At 45.1% G+C, this 24328-nt stretch overlaps 2 protein-coding genes across 2 annotated transcripts; both read right to left on the reverse strand.

Moving 5' to 3' along the window:
- Positions 1-1541: 1541 nt before the first annotated feature.
- LOC134043024 (aldo-keto reductase family 1 member B1-like) lies at positions 1542-9979 on the reverse strand. The gene is made up of 10 exons (XM_062491012.1): positions 9888-9979; positions 9447-9614; positions 8890-9006; positions 7514-7591; positions 7003-7125; positions 4491-4597; positions 4264-4345; positions 3648-3731; positions 2790-2872; positions 1542-2048 (listed from the first exon to the last, which is right to left on the reverse strand). The coding sequence occupies exons 1-10, from the start codon at positions 9951-9953 to the stop codon at positions 2006-2008; spliced, it is 951 nt and encodes a 316-aa protein (XP_062346996.1). The 5' UTR covers positions 9954-9979; the 3' UTR covers positions 1542-2005.
- Positions 9980-14938: 4959 nt separating this feature from the next.
- Positions 14939-22000, reverse strand: LOC134043025 (aldo-keto reductase family 1 member B7-like). Its single transcript, XM_062491013.1, has 10 exons — positions 21926-22000; positions 20577-20744; positions 20142-20258; positions 18769-18846; positions 18080-18202; positions 16851-16957; positions 16641-16722; positions 16086-16169; positions 15258-15340; positions 14939-14981 (listed from the first exon to the last, which is right to left on the reverse strand). The coding sequence occupies exons 1-10, from the start codon at positions 21989-21991 to the stop codon at positions 14939-14941; spliced, it is 951 nt and encodes a 316-aa protein (XP_062346997.1). The 5' UTR covers positions 21992-22000.
- Between the last annotated feature and the right edge of the window lie 2328 nt (positions 22001-24328).

Consider the following 24328-nt stretch of genomic DNA (forward strand, 5'->3'; position numbering starts at 1 on the left):
TTTTCTGTCACAGCTCAGACTAAGCAAAGAACATCACCACTTCTGGCTTTTTCAGATGCCTTAGAGCTTTTGTTTATCACATTAAAGATTCCCAAAACCACAAGCAGAGCTGAAGCTTTCTGTAAGTGCCTTTAAGCCCAGAATGTAAAGTGATTTATAATCAATTTATATTAGAAGAATAGGCATTAGAGAAGAATATTGCTTCAAGTCAGACACTGATTTTTCTTCTCCTTGTATCTGAGGTTAATTCAATCTTGTCTATTTAGCCTATTGTCAATTATTGTGACCAAAAACATGTTGCATGCTAATTCTGTTCTCAGCATTACTGGAAAAATGTTTAAAAATACTTTAAAAAATTTTCTTTCTAATAAACACTAACCATTACATTGGAAGAGCATATTTTTTGTAATTTTCAATTAGTATGACTCCTTACTCAGACTCCTTTTGATCAGAACCAGGAAACAAACCACCTATTTCACAAATGCTTTGATATCAACTTGCCTTCATGTTACATTTTAACCAGGCCAAATTCACTTTAAGGTTGGCTATGCAGTTATGGAATCACAATCCTACATTTACCATTTAGATTGGTTTTGCCCTGGTGTCTCCCTTCTTCCATCTGTTCACAGAGAACCCCCTTTCTGCCAGGCCACAACCTCCTCAGAGGTACCACTCACATCCCAGATCTACTCAGACACCTAAAAAACTCACAGGAATATGCAAGAAAGCCACTCAACCTTAGCCACTTCTCTTACCAGTGCCCAAAAGCATTTTGTGAATAGTCTTGAGCAGCTCTCAGGTGGCAAGAGCTTTAAAACCACTATGTGCCAGTACTGTAAAAACCACAAAAGGACAAACACACTTCAAATCAGAAGTTCAGTATCAGCCTATTTTCTGTGCTCCCTGAACAAAGACTTAAGCTTCTGATCTGCAAGCTCAATGACAGGATTTTCTTGGAAACCCATTTTTACTATAATTGCCAACAGTATCCTGTACAAGCACAGAATTCATTCCTGCATCATGTACTCCTCTGCTGGAGAAGGCAATTTTTCTACTGCTTATTAAAGCAATCCCATAGGATGCTGTATAGTCTTCAAGTATTCAGTGGAGTAAGTTTTCTACTAGCAAAAGTATACTATCACCTCAGTAAAATAAAAAACTGAATTAAACATGACTGTATTTGGTTATCAGAACCAAAACAGTTCTGTTTAAAGAGAGACACAAACAGAGTCATTAGCCACAATTTCAACCATGAGAAGAGCAGGCAGCTCCCAGGGCACACGTAAGAAGTCAACATCAACAGATGATTTGGTGGGGGATGGTAATTTTCCTTGCTTTTGTGTAATCTCTAGAGACAGCTGATAATATACAGCTGCTCCAGCATTACTACCATTAGAGCATTGCTGAAATAACCATCTCATTACACACAGTAATGAAACTGTATTTTATTATAAGCAAAACAGCTTTTATATCACAAAGAAACCAGGATCTATACACTTTTCAAAGAGCTACCCATGTAGAAAACACTTAGAAATCAACTTATACTTCCAATTAGAGGGGAAAAAGGCTTGGAGTGTTACAAACAAAACCAGCCCCAAAAGTAATCAGAAATAAAAAACAGACCTCATTATGCAACATCTGCCAATATCCTGGTCCTTCCAGACAACAATAGTCACTAGCTCCAAATCACAGTATTCCAAAATAAAGTGACTGCTTGTTCAAACTTGCTCAAACTTTCTGCTTACCAATTCAAGACTTGCTGTTTGGCAAGGAAAATTTACTAGTCCACACAGTGTGCTCTTCAGAACCATTTTAGCATTTCCTTCTTCCAAAAAAGAAAACAGCACAAAGTCAGAGTACATATACTGCATCTTTGTAGGGAAAAAAAAAAAGGAACAAAATGGGGGCATGGAGAGGTGTTTGATGCAGTGAAAAAGCTACACAGAGCTCATAGGCAACAGCAGAAGCATATCTGGGAAGCCTGGAGAAAGGCAGGAAACCATCTTCAGTATTCTGCATTGAAAGGGTAGCCCTTGTGAGTTTTGCACCTGAAGGAAATCAAAAAAGCAAAGATTATCTCACCTCCCAAAGATATGTGCAGGTGTAACCACCTCAAAGAACCACCAAGGGAAGAGATTAACTGCATAATGGCAAAGTCTGTTTCTCTTTTCCTTGATGACATGCTGCATTTCCAAACAAGAAGATTTTTAATACCCTCTGTTGTTTGGGTGATGGGACCTAGATGCGCTTTGTAGACAACTAAGTCAAGGTTCTGCTGTTGACTGACAGAAGACCTTTTTTGCAGCCTTCCAAAAAGGATCTCATATCTGGATCTATGCTTCCAAGTTGCAAATCCTCACATCATATTTTGAATGTTTATCTAACTTCCCAACAACTCCTGAACTCAGAACACTGATTTTGTAATATACATAAGAGTGATGAGGAAGACAAAACACCACAAGCAAAGCTAGTCAAGATTTTAAGTGTGCATCATGCTCATTCCTCCAATATGAACAAAAAAATTATGACTAAGCCACCTCCTGTTGTAATTCCAGCTACAAAGAGCTTCTTGGGGACTCAGCTGACAATGAAGTTTGCTCAATGCTCATCATGTTTTGGTTCATAAAATGAACATCCAAAAAATCTTATTCTGGAAAGTTATTTTTAAGATCACCCCTTTGAAAATTGAGTTTAAATATCCTGAATTTCAGTCAAGACTACTATCTGTAACTTCATGAACTGAACTATGTGATAACTTAATAGCTTAAAGAAAAGGAAGTGCAACTTACATGGTCATTTCACAGGCTCTCCAGTTTCTATTAAAGCTGAGAATAGTTGCCATCTCCTCTTTAGTCAATTCAAAGTCAAACACCTAACAGGAGAAAAAGAGAAATCACCTCTTTGGAAAGAAAAAAAAATAAATCAGCCCTTGTAAGCAAAAAAGGAAAAAAAAAATCAACTGCATGAAGGGAAAGGGAAAAGACACTACTCTGGATTTCTGAGCTTCTTCTAGATGGAATGGGAAAGGGCGGTGAGCAGGGTGAGGCTGGAATTATACAAATCTCAGGCTGCAGTTACACATGCCAGTTGTATTAAGAAGTTTGGGGAGCACTGTGTGCCACAATGACTCCATCTGCCATTTGTGAAGGATGCATCTTTCTGAGCTATGCCAAAGCAGGGGCTGCAATACATCTATATTCCACCTAAAGCTACTGAGTGTTTGGAAGCAAAATCCTAATAACTGGGTCCAAGACCCATTGAATCAAGAGCAGCAACATGGTTTATGGACACCAGGACTATTTCCTTAAAAGTAAAACTTCTATAGAAGTTTTTTGGGGTATGCTACTGCAGGGTCCAAATAAGATGTCAAAGGACTCGTTCACATGACACAGAACAGGAAGAATCATAATGTGACTACTCAGATTATAAGGGTATAGTGTTCCCCAAAGCTTTGGTCACTTCTGCTCTCCCACTGTCATCTTAAGTTCAGCCCTCAGGAGACTGTAGGTAAACACATGGGAAAAAGCCCAGTTCTCTTTGTCAGAAGAGCACCTGGGAAGGGTGAGAAAGGATCACTGCTTGCCATGCAGGGAGAAGCCAAGCCATCCCTGGACACGTCATGCACCCAGCTCACTCTTGTGACTCACCTTGAAGTTCTCCACAATGCGCTGTGGTGTGATGGATTTGGGAATCACAATCACATTTCTCTGGATGTGGAACCGAATGAGAACCTGCAAGAGGCACATCACTGCATCAGAGAGGGGATTGCTCTTGCTCAATGGCAAGCAGAGCCTGTTTAGCAGTTAGTTACTATAAATGGTACAACTCAGCAGAATCATCCCACTCTTTGGAGCTGCTTGCTAATGACACCTTAATTCTAAACAGCACTTCCTGACGTGCATGTAGAGGAGTGGTGGAATGCCACAAGGCTTCCTTTCTCCTCTCCCCTGCAATTTAGGGACACTCAACTCCTTTCCTTATCACCCAGATTTTGAGTGGGCTATTCAAATGTACCCTTCTTTGCAACAGCACTTGAGATGGGAAGACAAACATGGCAGCATCTGAAGATGGGTCAAGAAAATGTTTCTTGTGACGATCAGAGCACCCTGACAAGCATGCATGGAAGGCCACATAAGGAACAAACCTGCATTGCTACCCTAACACCACAGGTAATAGGGAATGAAGAGCAAGCCTGTCTTCTACATTGTCACTTGCTGTCCTTCATATTTTGCTATAGGAAAGGGTACTCTGGCACCTACCCACCTGTGCTGGGGTTTTGTTGTGCTTGGCTGCAATCTCCTTGATCTTGGGGTCATCCAGAAGAGAAGGATCCTCCGGCTTAGCCCTGTACAGCAGAAAAGATCAGTGGTAAGAAACCTCAAGAGATCCAACCTAGTAAAGATCTGTATCTGATGGAAAATTAATGCTGCACATGTACTCTCAGTGCTTCCAGAATAGTCCATACTCGCTCCCTGGCAAACCAATTTTACCATGGTCTGTCAGGAGAGCCAAGGGGGCTGTATGCTGTCACAGAAATCCCTTTGGATTGACAGTACTTGATCAGCTTCTCCTGGGTAAGGTATGGATGACACTCCACCTGCCAACATAAAAGAATAGAGACTGACAGTGACTTAACTGTTTTAACATGTTCCAGGGATTAGTTTTTAAATCAGAGGTTGATTTTTGTGCTAACTCAGTCTAAGCAGTACCATACAGTCCTTATTTCCTCTATGCTCCACCCCCCTTTCTACTATTTATAGTAGCTCTCCTTGCAGTGAAGGGGCCAAGGACTATGACAAAACTCCTTAAAACTTTGCTGATCCAGATCATCTCCAGTATATGGGTGACCAACTGTACAATTGCCTTAATGGGACAATAAAATGCACACCCAGGAAAGCTGTAAAATCCAAGCAATAGGATTGCAGACCAGGCAAGTAGAAAGTTCTTTTCACCTCTACTTAAACATTACTTTTTTTGCAGCTACCATATTAAATTCAAGGTCAGCATTGTTTCATTAATCTTTATTTGATTTGTGTCAATACTCCCAACCCAACACCTCTAGTCTGAAAGTGTTGAGAATGGTTGCCTGCTACACTGCCCATTACAGACCTTTTACAAACAGGTGTACTCAGTGTGAACTTCTATAAAAACAGCTATATAATGGAATACAGACTCCTTCACAGCAGATCTGTGTTCTGGCAGGCAAATGCACAGATAAGGAATATGGAACAGGAACTGCTCACTCACAGGAGGCAGTGAACAAGCATGAATATTTGATATTTTGCACAGAAAGACTTCCAGTATAGTTGCACACCAGGAAGCACTACTTTTCTTTCAGCAGGCAACAGCAAGAACCATTTGGATTATGCTGCCATTTGAGCCTCCTGCAGCTGCACTCTGAGGGCAGTCCCTAGAAACTTGTGTGGCTGACAGGTGGAGCAAAGGAGAGCGAAACATGGAATCAGTTTACAGCCTCAAGCATTTTATTTGTGGTTCTAGCTGCCTGCTGTTATCAGAGGCCTGCATGCCTGTTTCCCCTCTGAGACATGTTGGAATATTAAACAGAACAGAGCTCCATTTTTAGGACATATTATACATATTTATTTTGCTTCAGCAGTTGCAGGAAGACAGCTATTTAAAAGTAATAGAGCATCTAGTTTTCTCAACTATTCAATAGGTAGAATCTTGAAGGTGATGTCAAACTAGGGAACAACCAACCAACACACTCAAGGGTATGACTGCTGCTTCAGAGGGACCCATTCAGGCAGAAACAACAGGCAAACAAAAACCTGAAGGAATTTAAGGCTGCACACAAAGCCACACACCTAGGAAGGAAAAGCCCCGGCAATAGCACAGGCTGGAACCTGACTACCTGTTAAGCAGCTGTGCTAGAAAGGACTTGGGGGGGGGGGGGGGGTCATAACAGACTGAGCTGGACATGAGCCAGCAGCAAGCCTTGGCAGCAGGAACACAGCCAGTAAATTGTGAGAAATGATCATTTGCCTCTACTCATCCTTGCTAAACCACCTTCATAATACTGTGTTCCGTTTTTCTCTTCCCAGCTCCCCTCAGTAGCAGAAATATTGACAGACTGCCATCAGTTCAGCAGAGAAACTCCAGGATAGGTAGGGGCTGGAGAACCTGCTGTACAGGGAAGGGCTGAGGGAGCTGAGCTTGTTGTGCCTGGGGAAGGTAAGGCTTCAGGCCTCCCAGGAGCAGCTTTTCAGTAACTAGAAGATCATTCAAAGACAAGCCAAGCTCTTTAAGTGGTACGTGCAGGAAGGCAACAGCTGCAAGCTGAGAACAAGAGAGGTTGAGACTATGTCAGAACTTCCTCTCTCTCATACACTCAAGGGGGTCAGGGAGCACTGACCTAGGGGCTGCCTAGGGAAGCTGTGCAGTCTCCATTTTCACAGGTTTTCAAGATAGAAAAAGCCCTGGACAACCTGGTCTGATGCTCCTCTGAGCAGATCATCTCCCAAGGTCTCCTGTCACCTGAATTCTCCTAAGATTTCATTTCACTGCTGTCTATACAGCTTCTACTCTTTTGCCGACCCTGCAACTCCATTTCCTCTCTCCTCCTAACCCTCATTGTCTTAATTCCATAAAGCATGCTCCTGATCAATTCCTTCAGTCATCACCAACAGGAACTAGCTTCTCCACAGAAGTATCATGGAAAGGTCATCCAACTCTCTACCTGCACCAAGTCTTGCTCTACTACAAGGAAGTTTTCAGAGATCATCTGAGTTCCCCCTCCTTTCCTCCTACAAGGAGGGATTCTGGAGCTGCTCATTGCCAGATTTCCAAGCAGTAGCACAGGTTCATAAAAACCAGCACCTTGGCTGGAGGGTGAAATTGAAGAATATGTAGTGCCTATTCCAATCTCTCTTTCTATAACCCTATTTCAAAGCAAGATCTTTGTCATTTTCTTAAAAAACCCCACAACAAATAACCACACAAAAAAGAACACCAAACATTCACCTCTGCCACTTTGCAGCTTACCTGATTATTTGCAGGTTTGTACTTGAGTCCTGGCTTGTTCAAAATTCTTTCAATCTGCTCATGGTTGAAGTTGGAGATTCCAATGGCTTTTACCAGTCCAGCATCCACCAGCTCTTCCATGGCCTGGAAGAAAGAAGCACAAAGTCAGTGCCTAATATACAAAGACATGGCCTGAAAAATACATGCTTCCTAACATGCCTTGTTTCCTTCGTAAGAAGCCAAAAGTAAGTGTTTCGATTTTCAGAGTTCAAGTTTGCGGAAAAAAAAAATACCTTAGCACTGGTGTATATGCACCATGCCTCCCATGCTCAAAGGACTCATTCTCTGAGATTATTGAAGTTCACAGCAAGTTAGAAGTGGAAAATGAATTGATATATGACAATTTGCTACTGTACCAGTGAGTCTTTCCAAGTAATTCTAAGTACATGAGATTCTCTTCTGTTCTCAGCCGTCTCTGATGCTCTCATTACCTTCATCAATCTAAACTTTCTCCTGCTGTGGCTGAACTCACCTCCCATGTCTGTAGAATATCTGTGTTGCTGGGGATAGCCATGCCTTTGTCATCTACAGGGAACAGCTCCTCTCCTGCCTGTTAGTGAGAAAGAAATTGCTTGAAACACACATTTTTTGGGAGGTTGGGTTAACACCAGCTGAAGATCATGATCCCATAAACTCTTACTACAGGACAAACTAATCCTTACTGTTATACTAATTATCTACATATGTATTAGACACTAATACTCATTATCTGTAGTCCTCAGCCTTTTACTTTGTTTTCAAATGGTATTATGGCATTTTTTTTTTGCCTACATACTTCTGACAGACACTGTGTTCCCTTACTCATCAAAACTCATATGCCAAACCTTAAGTCTCCACTTCAAATACAGCAAGTAGAATTATAGCCAGTTTACAAAAATACACAGTTGTTAGCTGCTCATAATGAAGTGCTTTAGTGAAATGCATAGTAAGCACCTACTTAGGACTTCGAATATGTTCACCTTCTACTGGAACAGATTTCCTGACAGGTCTTTCATGGGCAGTCTCCCTGTTTAAGTTGCTGGCATAGGGAAGGTTAGAACACCCCGAGTTAGGACTATCTGCCAAGTATCAATTTCATTCAAAACCAGTTATTTTCTACTCATTTGCTATTTACACCACAACACTCACTTTGATACTTTTGTCCGTGTGAAACTAAATTTAAAAATACAGATATCATAGAGAACAGTTCATCTTGGTAGCAAGAGGTAGAGAAAATTTGAATCAAGCTCTGACTGAAAGACTAAGCTTGGACACAGTCAAACCGAGACATCCATTCCTTTGCATGCAGTCAGAAGAGCCAGGAACTAAAAAGTTTAATTCTAGAGCCTGTGAAATGCTAATGCTCCTATAGCAAAGGTCAGTTCAGGCTGGATTGTATGTAAGGTATCAGTGATTAAAGACAGAAATTAAAGACAAGCAATCTTCTATTTTATGGTTCTGTAACATGCAGCAGAAAGAACTCCTGTCAGACAGCAAAGCACAGCCCTCTTTCCACAAAGAAAGAGCCACACTGAGCATAACTTTGGACCTGTAGAAGGCAACACATGCAATAATCAAAAGGAAAGAGCTATAACTTCTGCTTCCAGCAGGGAAACCCATCCCTAGAGTTCAAGGTCAGCCTCTTCCATGACCAGAAGGGCAGTAGATGCCATGCAAGCAGGAATCTCAGAGATAAAAATCAGCAGCCTGGCTCACATGGCCACAGTACAGCTGAGCACCAGAGCAGTGCTGTTACACAAAACACACAGGATGATCTATGCAACTGAAGCAAACACCAGGCTATAAAGCCATATAGCTCTTCATAATTGCCACTCACAGACAAAGCCAAGGGCACTGCTGTTACTGTACCTTGAAACCAAGAGGCCAATGGATGAGGTACAGATCCAGGTAATCCAGTTTCAGGGCAGCAAGAGTCTTCTGGCAGGCTCCCTTCACCAGAGGCTTCTCATGAAACGTGCACCACAGCTGGAGACAAAAAGCCAAGGCACATTGTGAGCTCTTGTAACTCTTTTGTACTGTTCAGCAGGGTGCCCAGTCCATTGGGAAATTCATGTGAAACCAGCTTATCCTACAGCTGTTCAAGTGGGGCTTGTTCTGTGAGCAGGACTGGCCTGTGGCACTGGGCAATGTGCGCAGTAGCAGAACACATGTCTGCACAGTGTCCTGGCAGACAGCAGAAGTAGCCATGTTTCACTTATTAAGACTTAAATTGAAAGCACCACCCAATTTTGTCATATGGACCCTGCATAATTCTCAATATAGGATGAGGTAAAGTAGGAATCTCAGGAATGTCTTAAGTGATGCAGCTTCCATGCTGCACAACAGAGTAGATAAATAAAGAACTGGGGGGTTACTTTAAAATAAAAGGGTATCCCCTGGCATACCCTATGTCACCAGACCCATACCTTACTGACGACAAACAGGTCCTCTCGTTTCACAACGCCTTCCTTGATTTTCTGCTGGATCCCTTCCCCGACTTCGTTCTCATTCTGGTACACATAGGCACAGTCGAAGTGGCGGTACCCAGCATCAATAGCAGCCATCACCGCAGCTGTCACCTTCCCTGGCTGGGACTGAAAAAGCGATGGAAAAAAAAAAAAAAAAAAAAAAAAAGAAAAGAAAAAGCTCTCACCAACACAGCACTGAAGACTTTTCTCATGGCAAGATAAAGCAAACAAACCCACCACATCCAAAGCAAACCCCAACTAAAATAAAGCTAGATCCCAGCAGCGGCCTGGCCGGGTGTCGGCAGCGCCGACAGCGCTCGCAAGGCCCCAGCCGCGCTCCTTCCTTCCCCTGTCCCCATCGCCCTCACGCCGTCAGCCCAAGGGAGCGCGCCCCGGTACCTTCCAAGTGCCCAGCCCCAGGATGGGCATCCTGGCCCCGGTGTTCAGCTGGACGTAGCTCGCCATGGCCGCACACCGCGGCTGCGGCCGAACACCCGCCTTTAATAGCGAGCGGGGCCGGGCCCGCCCCGCACGGCGCGGAGCTGTGGGGGCGGCGCCGAGCCCGGGGCCGGGGCCGGGGGTGCGGAGCAGGCCGCGGGTTTGGCTGCGCGCTGGGCTCCCAGCCCCTGAGCTGTGTGGGACGGGCCTGGCCCCCGGGACCCTCCCGCAGCGCCTCGGTCCCTGAAGCCTCATCCCCTGGATGGGGATGGAAGAGGAAACATGAGACGGAGCTGTGTCCCCGCGCACCAGGAGCTGTTGGCGCTCTGTGTGCTCCAGGGCGTGGAAGCGCTGAGCCCACAGGGGTGGTGGCCCGGGCTGGTCCCTCTTGCCGGAGTTTAGTGGCTCTGTGTGCTGATGCAGCGATAGGAGAGCAGACGCCTCGGTGTGCCTGTCTCCTGGGAACCAGGAGAAGCTGTTCCTGCACCAAGCGGGATAAACGCAATTTCCACTGCGAGCTGTGGCTTAGGAATAATTTAGGATAGAGTGAATCTGAAAAAAACCCCAGCTTTATTTTGAATTGTAGAAGGGGTTTTTTGAAGGTGTTTTGGAAGTCTCAGAAGGGGAGGAGTGACTTTTTAATGAGTGACATAACGATCATGTTGTCCCTGGGTCTTTAGGGAAGTGCTGAGGATATGGCAGAATAAAATGCACAATTGTAATCATGCGTGGTGGTGGCAGCCAGTAGTCTCACACCAGAATCTGGCTTTCATGCTTTTGCAGACAAGCGTTTGCTGTTCTGCTGAAGACGTCACAGTGCAATGGAAAAACCCAGACTTGCCTTGGGCGGCTTTGCTGCTGATTCATGTGTGGAGAGTTTCTTCAGGTGTGAGTGTTTTTCTCTGCAGCTTCATATTTTTTGCTCCATTTAGCTAAGGGTGGCAAGGTAATTAGTTTTCCTCTTTAACGTTCCTCCTGTTTTGTGTCAGCACCATCAGGCATCCCTGGCAGGATGCAATGTGCTTTCACTTGGATCACAAAACCTTTACATAACTTGGTGCTCTTACCACTTGGGTTGAATTTTCCCTCATGGTTTCAAGTCAGAGAGATGCTTCCATCCTTCCATTCCATCCACAAGAGGCTCCAGGCAGAAGTTCTGTATTTTGTTTGTGTTGTTAGCTCTTGCAAGTTGGAGCCTTTGCCCTCAAATTTGTAAGGCCAGTCAGCTTTCCACTGTTTGCGTCTCCCGAAGGTCTGGTGGGGGCCTTGGGGGAGAGGAAGAAGTACTGCATGTGTCACCCTGTGACAGCCAGCCTTCTAAATCTTGTGCCTTGTGTCCTTGGTCATGTCTTTACAGAGAGTGCTGACAAATGAGGAACTGTGAGGGGGAAGGGGTTCTTGCATGCTATTTTTTTTCCCCCTTGATCCACATGCACTGAAACAGGGGGTGTAATATCATGAGTTTTCAGTTTGTTTTGCTGACTTTGCATTTAGTAACTGTAATTTCACCACAAGTTGTGGCTTTCATGATCAGCACATTTAGAATCTTAGAACAGGGCTCAAAATAATGGGGGTGGGTATGTCCTTATGGACAGTGTTTACCTGAGACATCCAGCGGCCTGCTGAACAAAACATGAAGGCAAAGCAGGGAGGTGACCATGTTGCAAGGTGAGATCATCTCTACAACTAAGGCGAAGATCTGCAGGGGTCTGCAGCTTCAGAACTACCAACACACACAGGCACAGCTTAAAACAGGGTTTGGAGGTGAGGGCATGCAGGTTTCAAGCTTGAATGGCTGGGAAGCACAGCAGGAATTTCTGCTTGGCTTGGGACTTGCTCAGTGGGGGTTTGAGTTCACCCCCTGGATGCCAGGAGGCAGATATGAGGGGTTTGGCCAGCCCTGACTGTAGAAGATCTTGGCCTCTTTGTCACTCTGAGCTCAAATCAGCCCAGGAGCATATCTTGGTGGATCTCCCATATTCTCAGAGCTAATGATGCTTTTTGTCTTCATGCTTTTGTCCTTTAATTGCACCTGCTGAAATAACAAGCTCTGGGCACAGCCAAGGATGAGGCAGTGATCCCACCATCCCTCTCTGGTGATTATTGTGTGTGGGAAGGGCTGGTTTAATGCAGCAGGGGAAGCCTGGGCAGGGGGAAATGGTGAACTGCCCCAGGCTGGTCAGGACTGATTCTGGCCAGCTCTGAAACTGGTGCTGTGCCTGGGGTGACTGAGTTCTGGCAGATGGGAAGCACCTTTGTGTCCCCCACACTCACCCCGGCTGCAGCACCTCACTCCAAAGGGGGGGTCCTGTGGGCTGGGCCACCCCTGCTGGACAGGACAGCAACAGCCCTGGGGACAGTGGCAGTCCTGGGGACAGCAGACTGCCCACCCAGGAGCCCTAAGACACAGTAAGCAGGACAGAGTGGTGAAAGGAGGCATCAGGCACCCAGCATCACTCTCTGAGCCATCCTTGGTTCCAGGGAGGGACTGGGATGGCCTGGCTGTAAACTGTGGTGACAAAGGGGAGCTGAAGAGGAGGAAAAGGAGTGGATTGGTATTTGATTTAAACAGAGGCTGGGGAAGGGGGAGAAAAGCATTTACTGATTGGTTCTTCTGTGTTCTTTTTTCTCAGTTACATGAGTCCCAGCCAAGAAGTGGAGTAGTGAGAGCTCCGGAAAGAGCAATTATCCTGACCTTGGGAATACGCAATAGTGGAAGTGGAGCAGTCATTGCATGTCCAGGAGGGAGTACTCACAGTGTGCAATTGCCTGAAGAGAGGAGGCATCTGGGCAGACCAGTGCTGGGAAGAAAGATTACTTTGAAGAGAGAAACACATGCTTTCTGAAAGCTGATGGTAAAGTGAAAACAAAGCCTCTTCAGGCAGCCTGAGTTGCAAGGTTAGGTAGGCCTGTGGAGGTGGGGGTGCTGCTCCACAGAATGTGAGTGTTCTCTTGATAGTCCTTTGCTCAGAATGAAATTGCAGAAATACTGAACACTTGCAGCAGCTGTCCCTGCAGTGGCTGTGTCAGTTTTGGGAAACTGAAGCAAATGGGATACAGGTTTTTGCCTTGTAAGAGCAGAGTTCTGGGAATTTTGGACTACTGGGTTGTGTTTACAGGCAAGGGGGAAGAGACCCTGAAAAAGTGATCACTGATGCTGTGTCCTGAAAACTCCAAGGTCTGAGCACAGTTACTACTGGTATCATTTGATAAGCTGTTGGGACATCAAGGAGTAACTTACACATGCTGTACTGGATGGTGCATGCCAGAAAATGGGCAGATTAGTGGCACAACCAAGGATAGAGCTGGGAGTTAAGCTTGGAAAGCATTTTAGAAGCAGTTGGAAAATGTGTTGACTGTTGCTGTGTTGATCCTGATAATTTTGTCTGTGGGAGAAGGGGTGGGTTTGGGATATGTGTCATATGTTCACACTGGTGAGGTGTTAACTACACTGGTCTGCAGGGCCAAGGGGTGGGGTTTAAAATAAATATGCAGTAAGATGATGATTGTGTTAAAGATGGAGTTTGAATAAGGGTGAAACAATTCTTAATGTATCTTTCCATTAAGTGTAGGGTGGAATGTGAAGAACATAAATTGCAGATGGTATCAAGGGATGGCAGTGGTGACCTGTGTGGAGACCACTGAAACAGGTGTAAACACCCTGTCCCATGCCAGAATTTAAGCTCACAGTACTGTGACTCAGGAATACTTCTGGACACCTAGGTGCACCTTTTGAAGGAAATCCATGCTGAAAGGACTTAATTCCAAGGGGATGACAGCTGGTGGATGAGTTATGCTTGAACAAGGAAACCCCTGAAGGCTCTATGGCAACTGGGTAGCATTCACTAAAAAGACAGTGCCCCAAACTTTTGCATCATAGTAACATTGTACCTTTATTGTTCAATAAATATGTGTGTTTGATCTCAGCAGAGCTAAGTTTCACCTCAGCCTGGGGATTACTGAAGGTTTTATGGGTTGCTTCCTTTAGGAAGCTGCAAAGCAAACATTCCTGGATTACATTTTCATGAACTGACAGTGGAAATTTTGGAAAGAAGTCCATAAGGTGCTTGTTTTCTTGGACAAAGGTTTTGCTCTTTTGCCTTGAGACCCAGTGTGCAACTTCATAATTGTTTTTGGTCTCTTGTCCAGGTGCTGGGAGCAGAAAGGTGACACAGCCCTAAAAGCAAACACCTCCTGATCGCCCCTGGGGCTGTGGGGCCAAGGGCAGTGGCCGATGGGTGGCTGGGCTGAAGAGGGAGATGGATGGAAATAGAGGGGCTGGAGCTGCGGCCAGACTTTGGCCCTGAGGCTGACAGGTCCAGAGGGGATGCTGGCACTTTGGCGGCCGATCTTCCCGTGCCAGCAGCCAGATCCCCGGGCAGCGCGACATCAGGGATGTCCCTGCACTGCCGGGACACCGCGGGTTGGTGAGGGATGGCCGCCCTCTGCTGCCCGCAGGGAAATGGGGAATGGGCTGGAATTTTCCCAAGGAAAATCCAGACGCTCAGGAAGAAACGTGGCTGAAAATACTGCCGACCACGCATCTGTGTGTTTTCTGCTTCTGGAGTTGTTTGTTTGTTTGTTTTTTCCTAAGGGAAAGCTTTTCCTTAGTAGGAAAAAAACTGCTTTCTCAGTTACTTCTGGAATGATAAAACTGCTGGCCTTTAGTTCACATTTCTCAGATTTTCCTCCCATAACTGCCAACTGTCCTCCTGAGCCTGTTGTGTTGAAACACGAAAAATTAAAAATGTGAACGTGTAGTTCAAAGTCTCTCCATCACTCAATGTGGATGGATTATTCCATCCACATTTTGACGGAAAACTATTACAGCCCCCATTTTATTCTTTTGGAACAATTTTACTGTTTTCAGAAAGAATAAACAAAATATGATCACTGAATACATATGCTGTGACTTCACTGGCTTCAGGAAGAGAAATGCAATAAGAAAGGCAGATCAATTGAAAGGAGGAATATCAGACCAAGCTCTGAAGGAGGGCAGGAAATGAGCATCTTCAGTATTCTGCATTGAATGGGTAGTCCTTGTGAGTTTTGCCCCTGTAGTGAATAGAAGACTCTGTTTTAGTCATAATTTTCCTTTCTAGTCTTGCTTAAAGAGGGCACTAAGGTGAGATTTGAATTCTAATTGAAGGATGGGTTCATTCCAGATTTGTTTTCCTCTATAGGATGTGTTTTTTGTACACATGGACCATCCCAATTACTTCATCATTTAGGCTGTTGGCATTCTAAGCAGTATTTAGATGTAAAACCTCTGTGTATGTAGTATTCATAACTTATGGGTTTGGAGAAAAAATACAGAATGCTACCACTTACATCCTCATTGTATAGGCTCTCCAGTTTCTGTTAAAGCTGAAAATAGTTGCCATCTCCTCTTTAGTCAATTTGAAGTCAAACACCTAAAAAAGAGAAACAGCTGGGAATCACCCCTTTGAAAAAAACAGAGGCTGTAAGCAAAATCCACAAAATTAAAGAACAAGTCTGCAAGGGAGGGTAGCTGGGTAGAAGACATGACTGCTTCATGAAAAGGGCATCTTTCTGTATCACCAAGAATGCATTGGCAGAGGGAATAGAAAAATTAATCCAAAGCTGCAATTACACATGCCAGCTGTTGCAGAACATTTGGCAGGCTCTTGTATCTGACACTTGTGAGAGAGTCATCTTTCTGTCCTGTTCCACAGGCACATCTACAAGATTTCCATATTTCACTTAATCTCTCTAGGCTTTTTGAAATCCCAATGACCAGTTGCAGTCAAAGACCACTGAATTAACAACAGAGCAAAATGGTTTATGAACACCACAACTGTTTTCTTAACACTGCTTGCTCTACATAAGCCTTTTGTGGTGTGCTGCTGCACTCAAGTGCCAGTGAAAAACCATGTGGCAATTCAGTCTGCAGAATACAAGACACCATGTAAAGTGACTGCTAGAATTATCAGTATATTAAAAGAAGACTTGGATCATTGCTGCTCTCCAACTATAACGTTAAGTTTAGCCCTTAGCACAGTGTAAAAAGGCAAAAAGCCTGGTGTTTTTGCCTGAGCAGGAGCTGGGAAGAATGGTAAAGGATCTTCTCCCTTGCTGCACAGGGAGAAGCCAAGCCATCCCTGAAGGGCAGCACCCAGCTCACTCCTGATCCCTCACCTTGAAGTTCTCCACAATGCGCTGTGGGGAGGCAGATTTGGGAATCACAATCACATTTCTCTGGATCTGGAAGCGAAGGAGAACCTGCAAGAGCAGACAACTGAATCCTTCCTCTTGCTCTGTAAGAAGCACATCCTGTTTCAACAGCTGCTATTCCTGTTTCAAATCATTCCAGTCCCTGCAGGCCTGGTTGCCCTGCCTGAAGAGCAATGAGGGAAGTGGTGGAGCTTCACATGAAGGCCTCCTTTCCCATCCAGTTTTGGGCCAGTCAAGTCTTCCTGCTCACCAAGACCTCTATAGAGATTTCATTCTCTGCAGGAGGACTTGAGACAATGACCAAAACATTCCAGCATTTGAAGACGGGTCAAGAAAATGTTCCATTATGACATTCAGAGCACACTTGAGAGTGTGCATTGCAAGCCAAGCAAAAAACAGACCCTGCACTGCTACCTCTCACTGCAGGTGACTGGGAACAAAGAGCCAGCCTGTTCTCTACATTTTCATTAGCTGTCCTGTGTTACAGGAAGGGGTACCTACAGTCTGGCATCCATGTACCTGGGCTGGGGATTTGTTGTACTTGGCTGCAATCTCCTTGATCTTGGGGTCATCCAGAACAGAAGGATCCTCTGGCTTAGCCCTACACAGAGGAGAGATAACACCAGAAATCTGTTTTGAGATCTGTTTTTGTCTAACAAGACACTTACTGTCTCAGTGCTCCAAGTGTTATCCATGCCAGCTCCCTCACAAATTGCGAAGCAGTCTTACCATGACCTGTCAGGAGAGCCAAGGGGGCTGTATGCTGTCACAGCAATCCCTCTGGATTGGCAGTAGTTCACCAGCTTCTCCTGGGTGAGGTATGGATTGCATTCAATCTGCCAGCAGAAGAGTACAGAGGTTGATAGAATACAGCTGTGACTCACTGCGGGATTATCTCCCAGTGCCCTTAAAGGCTGCTATTTGTCCTCGTGTGCCAGTCTTTACAAAGTATTATTCCGCTGCAGGACCTGCTTCTACTGTGAGATTTCTTGTACCTCTGGGTCTCTGCTCTGGGGAAAGAGCATTTCATAAAGCTCACCTCTGGGTTCTTTGGCCCTGGTTCTTTGGCATGTTCTGAGGTCCTTCTCAGATTTCTAAGCAGTAGCTTAGCAAATATTGAAAACCCCAATGCCTCATCTATTCAGCAATAATGTGGAGTGGGATGAGAAGAACATGCTGTGTCTGCTCTGTTCTCCTGTGCCCCATTTGTTCTAGACATAAATGCTCCCTTTCTCATGAATTGGTGCCCCTTTCTCATGTGCTATAGTTTTGGACAAAGATACATTTTTTTTCCTTTCAGCATGCTCTTTTTCTTTTTGTAACTACATGCAGAGGAAGGACTGGCAGGCTCTGGGAACTTGGTACTCTTAGTGAATATGCAAGGAGTACTGAATTCAGAACTGTAAGAGATGTCTGAGTCTGTCCAAGACCCGTTGAAGGGATAAACTTCTGCAGCTCCTTCATCCAAAAGGGCAGTGGCTGCTGTATGCAGACAAAGCCTAGGTGATTTTTATATATATATTTGTGTATAAAATTACTTTCTTTTTTATTTTACATTAATCAGGGTAGATACCAGGAAGTCACTAGTGTCTAAGTGAATGCTCTGCTTCTGTCTAGAAGTTAAAACTAGCCTCCCTTTTCCACTGGGTAACTGAATTGTGGATCCCTGCATGAGAAAAAACATGTTGTGTGAACAATTATCTACTATTAATAACAGATTGATGCCATTACTAATAACAGAACAAGTATTTTAAGAAGTTCCTGTTGTAATTTGTGTACCACAGCTTCATTACCTATCAGGACACATTTACAACATCTTTACGTGTACTCAGAAATAATCACAGGATGTAATTGTGCTGTGTCTACTTTGTTCTTCCTTTTTGCATCTCCTCATTCAACTGTAATTGGATCTTTATAATCCCACAAAACCAGTCACCTGCAGTCACTTTGCAGATTACCTGATTATTTGCAGGCTTGTGCTTCAGTCCTGGCTTGTTCAAGATTCTTTCAATCTGTTCATGGTTGAAGTTGGAGACACCAATGGCTTTTACCAGGCCAGCATCCACCAGCTCTTCCATGGCCTGGCAGAAAGAGTAGCAGTCAGCACCAGTATACAAACAGGCCCTGGAGGAATTATTCCTTGTGTGGCTTCATTCCCCTTCATGGGCAAGGGGAGACAACTGTCTGGAGCTGCAAAGATTGTCCCTGGGGGGAAAGTGCACATTGGTGTATTTGTGCCATGTCTTCCATCTCACCCTAACATGAGGGCTCCTTTCTTGAGCTGGCAGAAATTCACTCAGTTATTTTCACATGGGAAATAAGGATAATCAATGACATGTTCTTGAGCCAGCACCAGAGGGCGGTAGTGCAGGCTGTGGATATGATCACAACCTAATTTATTTCAGCAGAGTGCATTTGAGCAGTTTAAGAACAGTGGTGAGGAGAGTTCTGTTTCTGTTATGGTCAAGCAGTCTGACTTGCAGCTTCACTAAAGACTATCAGCTTGCCTGAGCATGTATGTTTTGAAAAGCTGCATTGTATATGGTACAATAAATACATAAGAACTTTGGGGCTGCTGAAAGTAATGACAGCATGGAAAAGACTTCCAGTAATAGCTAACATGATTTCCCACCATGGCTGAACTTACTTCCCATGTATCTAGAAAATCTGTGTTGCTCGGTATAGCCATGCCTTTGTCATCTGCAGGAAAGAGCTCCTCTCCTGCCTGTCAGTGAAAAAAAAAAAAAGAAAAGAGATTGAATCACTCTTTTTATTAGCAAGTTAATACCAAGACAACTGAAGACCATGATGACACAAGCTACTAGTACAGAAAATACTAATATTTGTCTACATTGTTACTGGCAATTTTGCCAGCAATCATTCTAAGTAGGAGTGATCAGGAATCATTCCTACTAGGAATGTCAGGTGTATCTCCTAGACCAAGCAAAGTGGTGACTCACTAAAACACATACAGACAAACAAGTCACACCACTTGTGGAACAAACAAGATTCCTGTAGTCCTCTATTATTCCTCTAAGAGAGAACTGTGGGTGTTTGTTTGGGTTTTTTTTTTTTTGTTTGTTTTGTTTTTAAGGACCTGTTAAAGTCTCAGGAACATTTAAGTCAGTTTTAGGCTAAGCCACATCTGCTGAACAAGGTATTATGTAAACACACAGGTGAGGGGAGCCTCAGTTTAAGTTGGTGGCAAATCAGGACACTCTAGGTGTACAAACTCAGAAATAAAATCCCACATCTCCACACTGCTCCACATCCAGTATGCAGATGTCAGGGTATTATGCCATGACACTTTTACTCAAGCCCTCTGTTCACATAAAACTAACCATGACAGCTTTGCGAGTGTGACAAACAGTTGACAATCTCAAAAGCAACAGATAGGATGGAGGTCTTAGCCTGTCTGCAGCAGAAAGAAAAAGCCAAGACTAGACACAGACTGAGCCATCAGCTCCTTTGGAGTACATGAAGAATGAGATGTATTTCATATACTTCTGACATGGATGTCAGAAAGTCTTACCTTTCAAAATCCAAGGTCTGTGGAACAACTTTAAGGCTCCTACAGCAAAGCTCAGCTCAATCTGTACTGTATTAAGGACTCAGTGATTACAGAAAGAAATGGAAGACAGAAACATTCTCTTGTTCTGTGATTCTGTAATACGCAAAGGAAAGAATTTCTATCAGGCAGCAAAGTATGGCCTTCCTTCCCTCAAAGCAGAAAAGGATAATTTAGCCCAAAGTTAAGCAGCATGAGTCAATCCTGCAGCCAGAGGCATGACCTTGGTGTTAGGTCTGCCTCCCCATTATCAGGAGGGCAGAGTACGCTGTGCAGGCAGCGGTGTTGGGGCACAGATCAGGGGCAGAGCAGGGCAGGATGGGCAGCTCCAGAACATTGCTGGCACAGTAGACACAGGCTCCTTCTGGAGCAGTAGTGGTGCTACAAGTGTTCCTGGCACTCCTGAGGAGCTTTCCCAGGAGAGAAAACCAAAGGCACTGCTTTTACTGTACCTTGAACCCCATAGGCCAGTGCATGAGGTAGAGATCCAGGTAATCCAGTTTCAGATTGGCAAGAGTCTTCTGGCAGGCTCCCTTCACCAGAGACTTCTCATGAAAAGTGGACCACAGCTAGAGAAAAATACAAGGCAAATTGTAACCTCCTGGGTTAAAGCTCTTTCCTGAAGAAGGAAAAAAAAGTTAGCATATTTTCTGGGACCATTTCTGCTTAACATGTATTTTGAACAGTCCCATGAGAATGAAGAATGTGGAACACATCTTAAATAATGCTCTAGAAAATATAGTGACAAAACAGTTTCTACCAGTATGGGTCTGAACTATTCTCCGAATTACTCCACATTCTAGCACACAGCCTTTCCCCACTGCTCTGAATTTCCCTCTGTGGGTATGTTGGCACACAGCTTTCCTCTGGATCCTAGGTCACCTTACCTTGCTGACAATGAAGAGGTCTTCTCTTTTCACAGCACCTTCCTTGATTTTATGCTGGATCCCTTCCCCAATCTCATTCTCATTGTGGTACACATAGGCACAGTCGAAGTGGCGGTACCCGGCATCGATGGCAGCCATCACTGCAGCTTTTGCTTGCCCAGCTTCAGACTGGAAAAAGAAGATTAAGATCCCAAATCAAAGCATACAGGCCATTTTCTAGTTACCTAGCAACTAAAGAAACACATACAATGGGGTTTTAAGTAGAGTTTTTCCATGCCATATTCTTAAAGCTCTCTTCATCTTACAAATGCAGGCTGCTGGGTCTGAAGCCAGCCTCCAGCCATTTATCCATAGCCCCAGTCCCAAGCAGGCTCAGCCAACAGCCAGGTAGAGCAAAGCCCCCAACACTGCCAGAGATGTACCAGGGGGAACCGAGTTTTGTGTCAGGGAGCTCTGCAGTGCCTCTTGCTCAACACTCCTTGCTTCCCAGTGCTGTGTCTAAGAAGAGAAACAGTCAAATGCCCCAGCTGGGAGAATTCTAGTTCTATGGGGAGGGCACCTTAGTCATCCACATTACTTTGGAGTGTTGTACTGTGATCTAGGCAAGCTTGTCCTGGGGCACATCCCACCTGTAATCTAACTTTATGTCAGCTGCTTCCTTCAGAGACAGAGGAGGTGTGCAAGTCTGTGTGTTCCTGTACCCTGAAAGGGCTCGCAAGAGCTGTGCACAAAGAAATGTTGGCATATCTCGTTCACAAAAATCCAGCAATGTTCGTTTCTAGACGTTGTATAGATCAGTGGTTTCGTAGTCGTAACAACAACGCAAACCTCTTTGTCAGAACTTGCTCGAAAAGCATGGATTGTCTTCTAAAGCCACGCCTTGTGACCAGATGATTCCCGGGGACCTCGCCCAGGTTACAGGTGCTCAGCAGGGAAGCAGCAGTGAAGTGCTCAGGGCAGTGAAGTGAGGGAAGGGCAGGGAGAGGGGACCGGTGCACCGCGGGAGCCTGGTCAGGATAGCAGGGCATGGATGGGATCCGCATCCCTGGCGGGTACGGGAGGGACGGAGCGGCCCCTCTCACAGGCTGAGGACACCCAAGGGTCACCTGTGCTCCGCGACAGGAGGGGCACGGCAGGGACGGAGGGCACAGCAGGGAAAGCGGCTTCAAAAGCAGCGCCGGGGCTCTTGCCCGCACAGACCACCGGAGGAACTGGGCGTCCGCGGCGGCATCACGGGGGGGGATGGCGGGGGGAACGTGTCACCGAGCCCAGCCGCCCCCGCTCCCTGCCCACCCCCGAGCGCTCCGGACCCAGCCCCTCTGAGAGCGAGCACCCGCTGTCCCCGTTACCTTCCATGTGCCCAGCCCCATGACGGGCATGCCAGCCCCGGTGTAGAGCTGCACGCAGGTGGCCATGGCTGCAGCCGGGAGTGCTGCCCGGGAGTACCGCCCGCCGAGCCCTTTAAGGACGGCAGAGCCGTGCCCGCCCCGTCCCGTCCCGGGACGGCCACAGCGCCGCAGCCCTGGGGAGAGGAATGTCGGATTTGTCTTTACAAATAAGATGTGGGGCTGCTGGTAGATAAGACTAGCACTGAGAAATAAAAGAAACAGTGGGATGGATTCCACTCATTGATGAATGGAAAAAAGATATTTGCCTTTACAAACAAACTGTAGGCTTGCTGATAAATGAAATTGGATATTGAAAGATAAAAGAAGTAATGGGGAAAAACTATTAATTCTATAAGAATTAAAAATTAAAAGAGAGGGTTATGCATTACAGGGGAATCTTAGGTATTAGGCGTTCCGGGAATTCCGTACCTCTCAAGTACCTCAGCCCACGGGGAAAGAGAGAGGGAAATGCGGCCGGGAAATTAGGATAAAAAGGGAGGAGTTTGCATCCTCCAAAAATTGGAGAGACCCAGGGGAGTGCCCCATGGCCTCTCCCTTTATTCGAATAAAGCAAAACAGACTTCTCTGTCTCCTTTTTGGACATAAACCTCTGGTGCTTGTGGATTAATTTCCCTGACACTGGGGACAGCGGGCTGGACCGGGCTAGCGCTGCTTTTCTCCGAGCCCCCGCAGCTGCAGCTCCCTCCGAAGGTGGGATGATGCTCGTGATAACATGAAAGGAAAAGTTTACATTTACCCTTTGTAGGGGTAAATGAGAAAGGAGTTATTTTAAAGGAGAATGTTATTTTTAGTGTTGGAAGAGGCTTCTTTCAATGTTTTTTGAATGCTGCTGAAGAGTAATAGTTGTTATGTTGAAACTTCGCTGCATGGTCGCGCTTGGAGAATTTATTCAGGTGTGAACATCAGCTGCCAACACAATAGTGCATTTTTCTCTGTGTGCCTTTCCCACAGCAGATGCCCAGCTGCTTTGTAGCTCTTTTTTTTTTTTTTTTTTTTTTTTTTTGCCCGGCTTACCTGAGGGCAGACAACAGTTGGTCTCTGTAAGCCTCCTGCTTTTTGTCAGTACCATCAGCCATTCTCCGCAGGACTTGACGTTTCAGTTAACATCACAAAAAAGTTACGCAACAGTGTTTGCCTTTTACCTTTCCCCCCCTCCCGGACTCCTTATCTGTAAGTCTATTCTGGGCATGCTCAGACTCCTGCGGTTTGGTTTGAGGGACAGTGAAGTCAATGGAAAGATTGTGGTATTACGAGTACAGTATTAAAGCCAAGTTGTTTGCATGCAAGACCTGCTGCCATCCTAATTTGGGGGTTTTCCCCCAATGGTTTCTTGACTAAGATATGTCTCTGTCTTTTAGAAAGGATTTTGGGCAGAAGGTTTGCATTTGCTGTAGTGTATCCGAGGTCCATTGTCCTGTCTCTCATAACCTAAATGTTCAAGCCAAAAGCACAAGTTTTGTTCACACCTAATTTGAGAACAAAAGCTTCTTTCTTTTTAATCACATACAGAGGCTAAGTTGTTTTTGCATCTGTCATGGGGTAAGGGAACACCAGATAATGCGATAGTGCTAAGCTGGATTCACCAAGTGCATCAATGAAGGAAAAGCCTAGCAGAGAGAATGTGACATGTGCTTTGAAGGAATCTTGGTACATATGAGCCACGGATGATAAAGTGACAGGAGAATGATGCCTGGAAATATTCACAATGTATAGCAATGTGTGCCCTTCATATAATACTCCAGTGAGTCAGTGTGGCCTCAGCTGGGGGACTCTGACCTGTGACAGGCTCTGGGCAATGGCTCAGCACTAACACAAGCTCTTACACCTCATATCCTCATAATTTTGGATATCTGCATGGGTGTAGTCATTTTCCCACATAGTCTGTTTTATTGAGGGCTTGTAAAGCTAGATCGATGTCAGCACAGCCTGGCAGCCAGAGCAGTCCACACTTCCACCACAGAGCTTTCCAGCACTTCCAGTTGTTGTTCTCCTGGCACTTTCATATCATATGTACCAAGATTCCTCCCACAGTTCTCATCTGCACCAACTGGTTAGTCATGGTTCATTATATCCAGTTATTTTAACTCCTAATCATGACAAGTTCTTGATGCTCCTGTGACATGCACTCTCTCAGCTTTTGTCAAGCACCTTCCATCTTAGCACTCAAACCTACAACCAAATGATGCCCAATGCAAGCAGCTCAAGCTTGTCTAAGTGTATTCACCCCCTGCATGCTGAGTTAAATAGTAGTACAGCACAAGCACTGAGTCACTCAGCATTGGGCCCTAATACTATTAACCTTCACAAATGCTGATTTTTGTTAATCATCTTCTTTTCAAGGAA

The sequence above is a fragment of the Cinclus cinclus genome, chromosome 4 (genome assembly GCF_963662255.1).
Source record: "Cinclus cinclus chromosome 4, bCinCin1.1, whole genome shotgun sequence".
In the NCBI taxonomy this organism is placed as follows: Eukaryota; Metazoa; Chordata; class Aves; order Passeriformes; family Cinclidae; genus Cinclus; species Cinclus cinclus.

Coding starts and splice junctions, on each gene's coding strand:
- LOC134043024 (XM_062491012.1), bottom strand. CDS start 9,953: ATGGCGAGCTACGTCCAGCTGAACACCGGGGCCAGGATGCCCATCCTG. Junction 9,615..9,887: donor TGGGGCTGGGCACTTGGAAG/GTACCGGGGCGC, acceptor TCGCTTTTTCAG/TCCCAGCCAGGGAAGGTGAC. Junction 3,732..4,263: donor ACAACAAAACCCCAGCACAG/GTGGGTAGGTGC, acceptor TGCCTCTTGCAG/GTTCTCATTCGGTTCCACAT.
- LOC134043025 (XM_062491013.1), bottom strand. CDS start 21,991: ATGGCCACCTGCGTGCAGCTCTACACCGGGGCTGGCATGCCCGTCATG. Junction 20,259..20,576: donor ACCTCTTCATTGTCAGCAAG/GTAAGGTGACCT, acceptor ATTTTTCTCTAG/CTGTGGTCCACTTTTCATGA. Junction 18,847..20,141: donor ACTGGCCTATGGGGTTCAAG/GTACAGTAAAAG, acceptor TTTCACTGACAG/GCAGGAGAGGAGCTCTTTCC.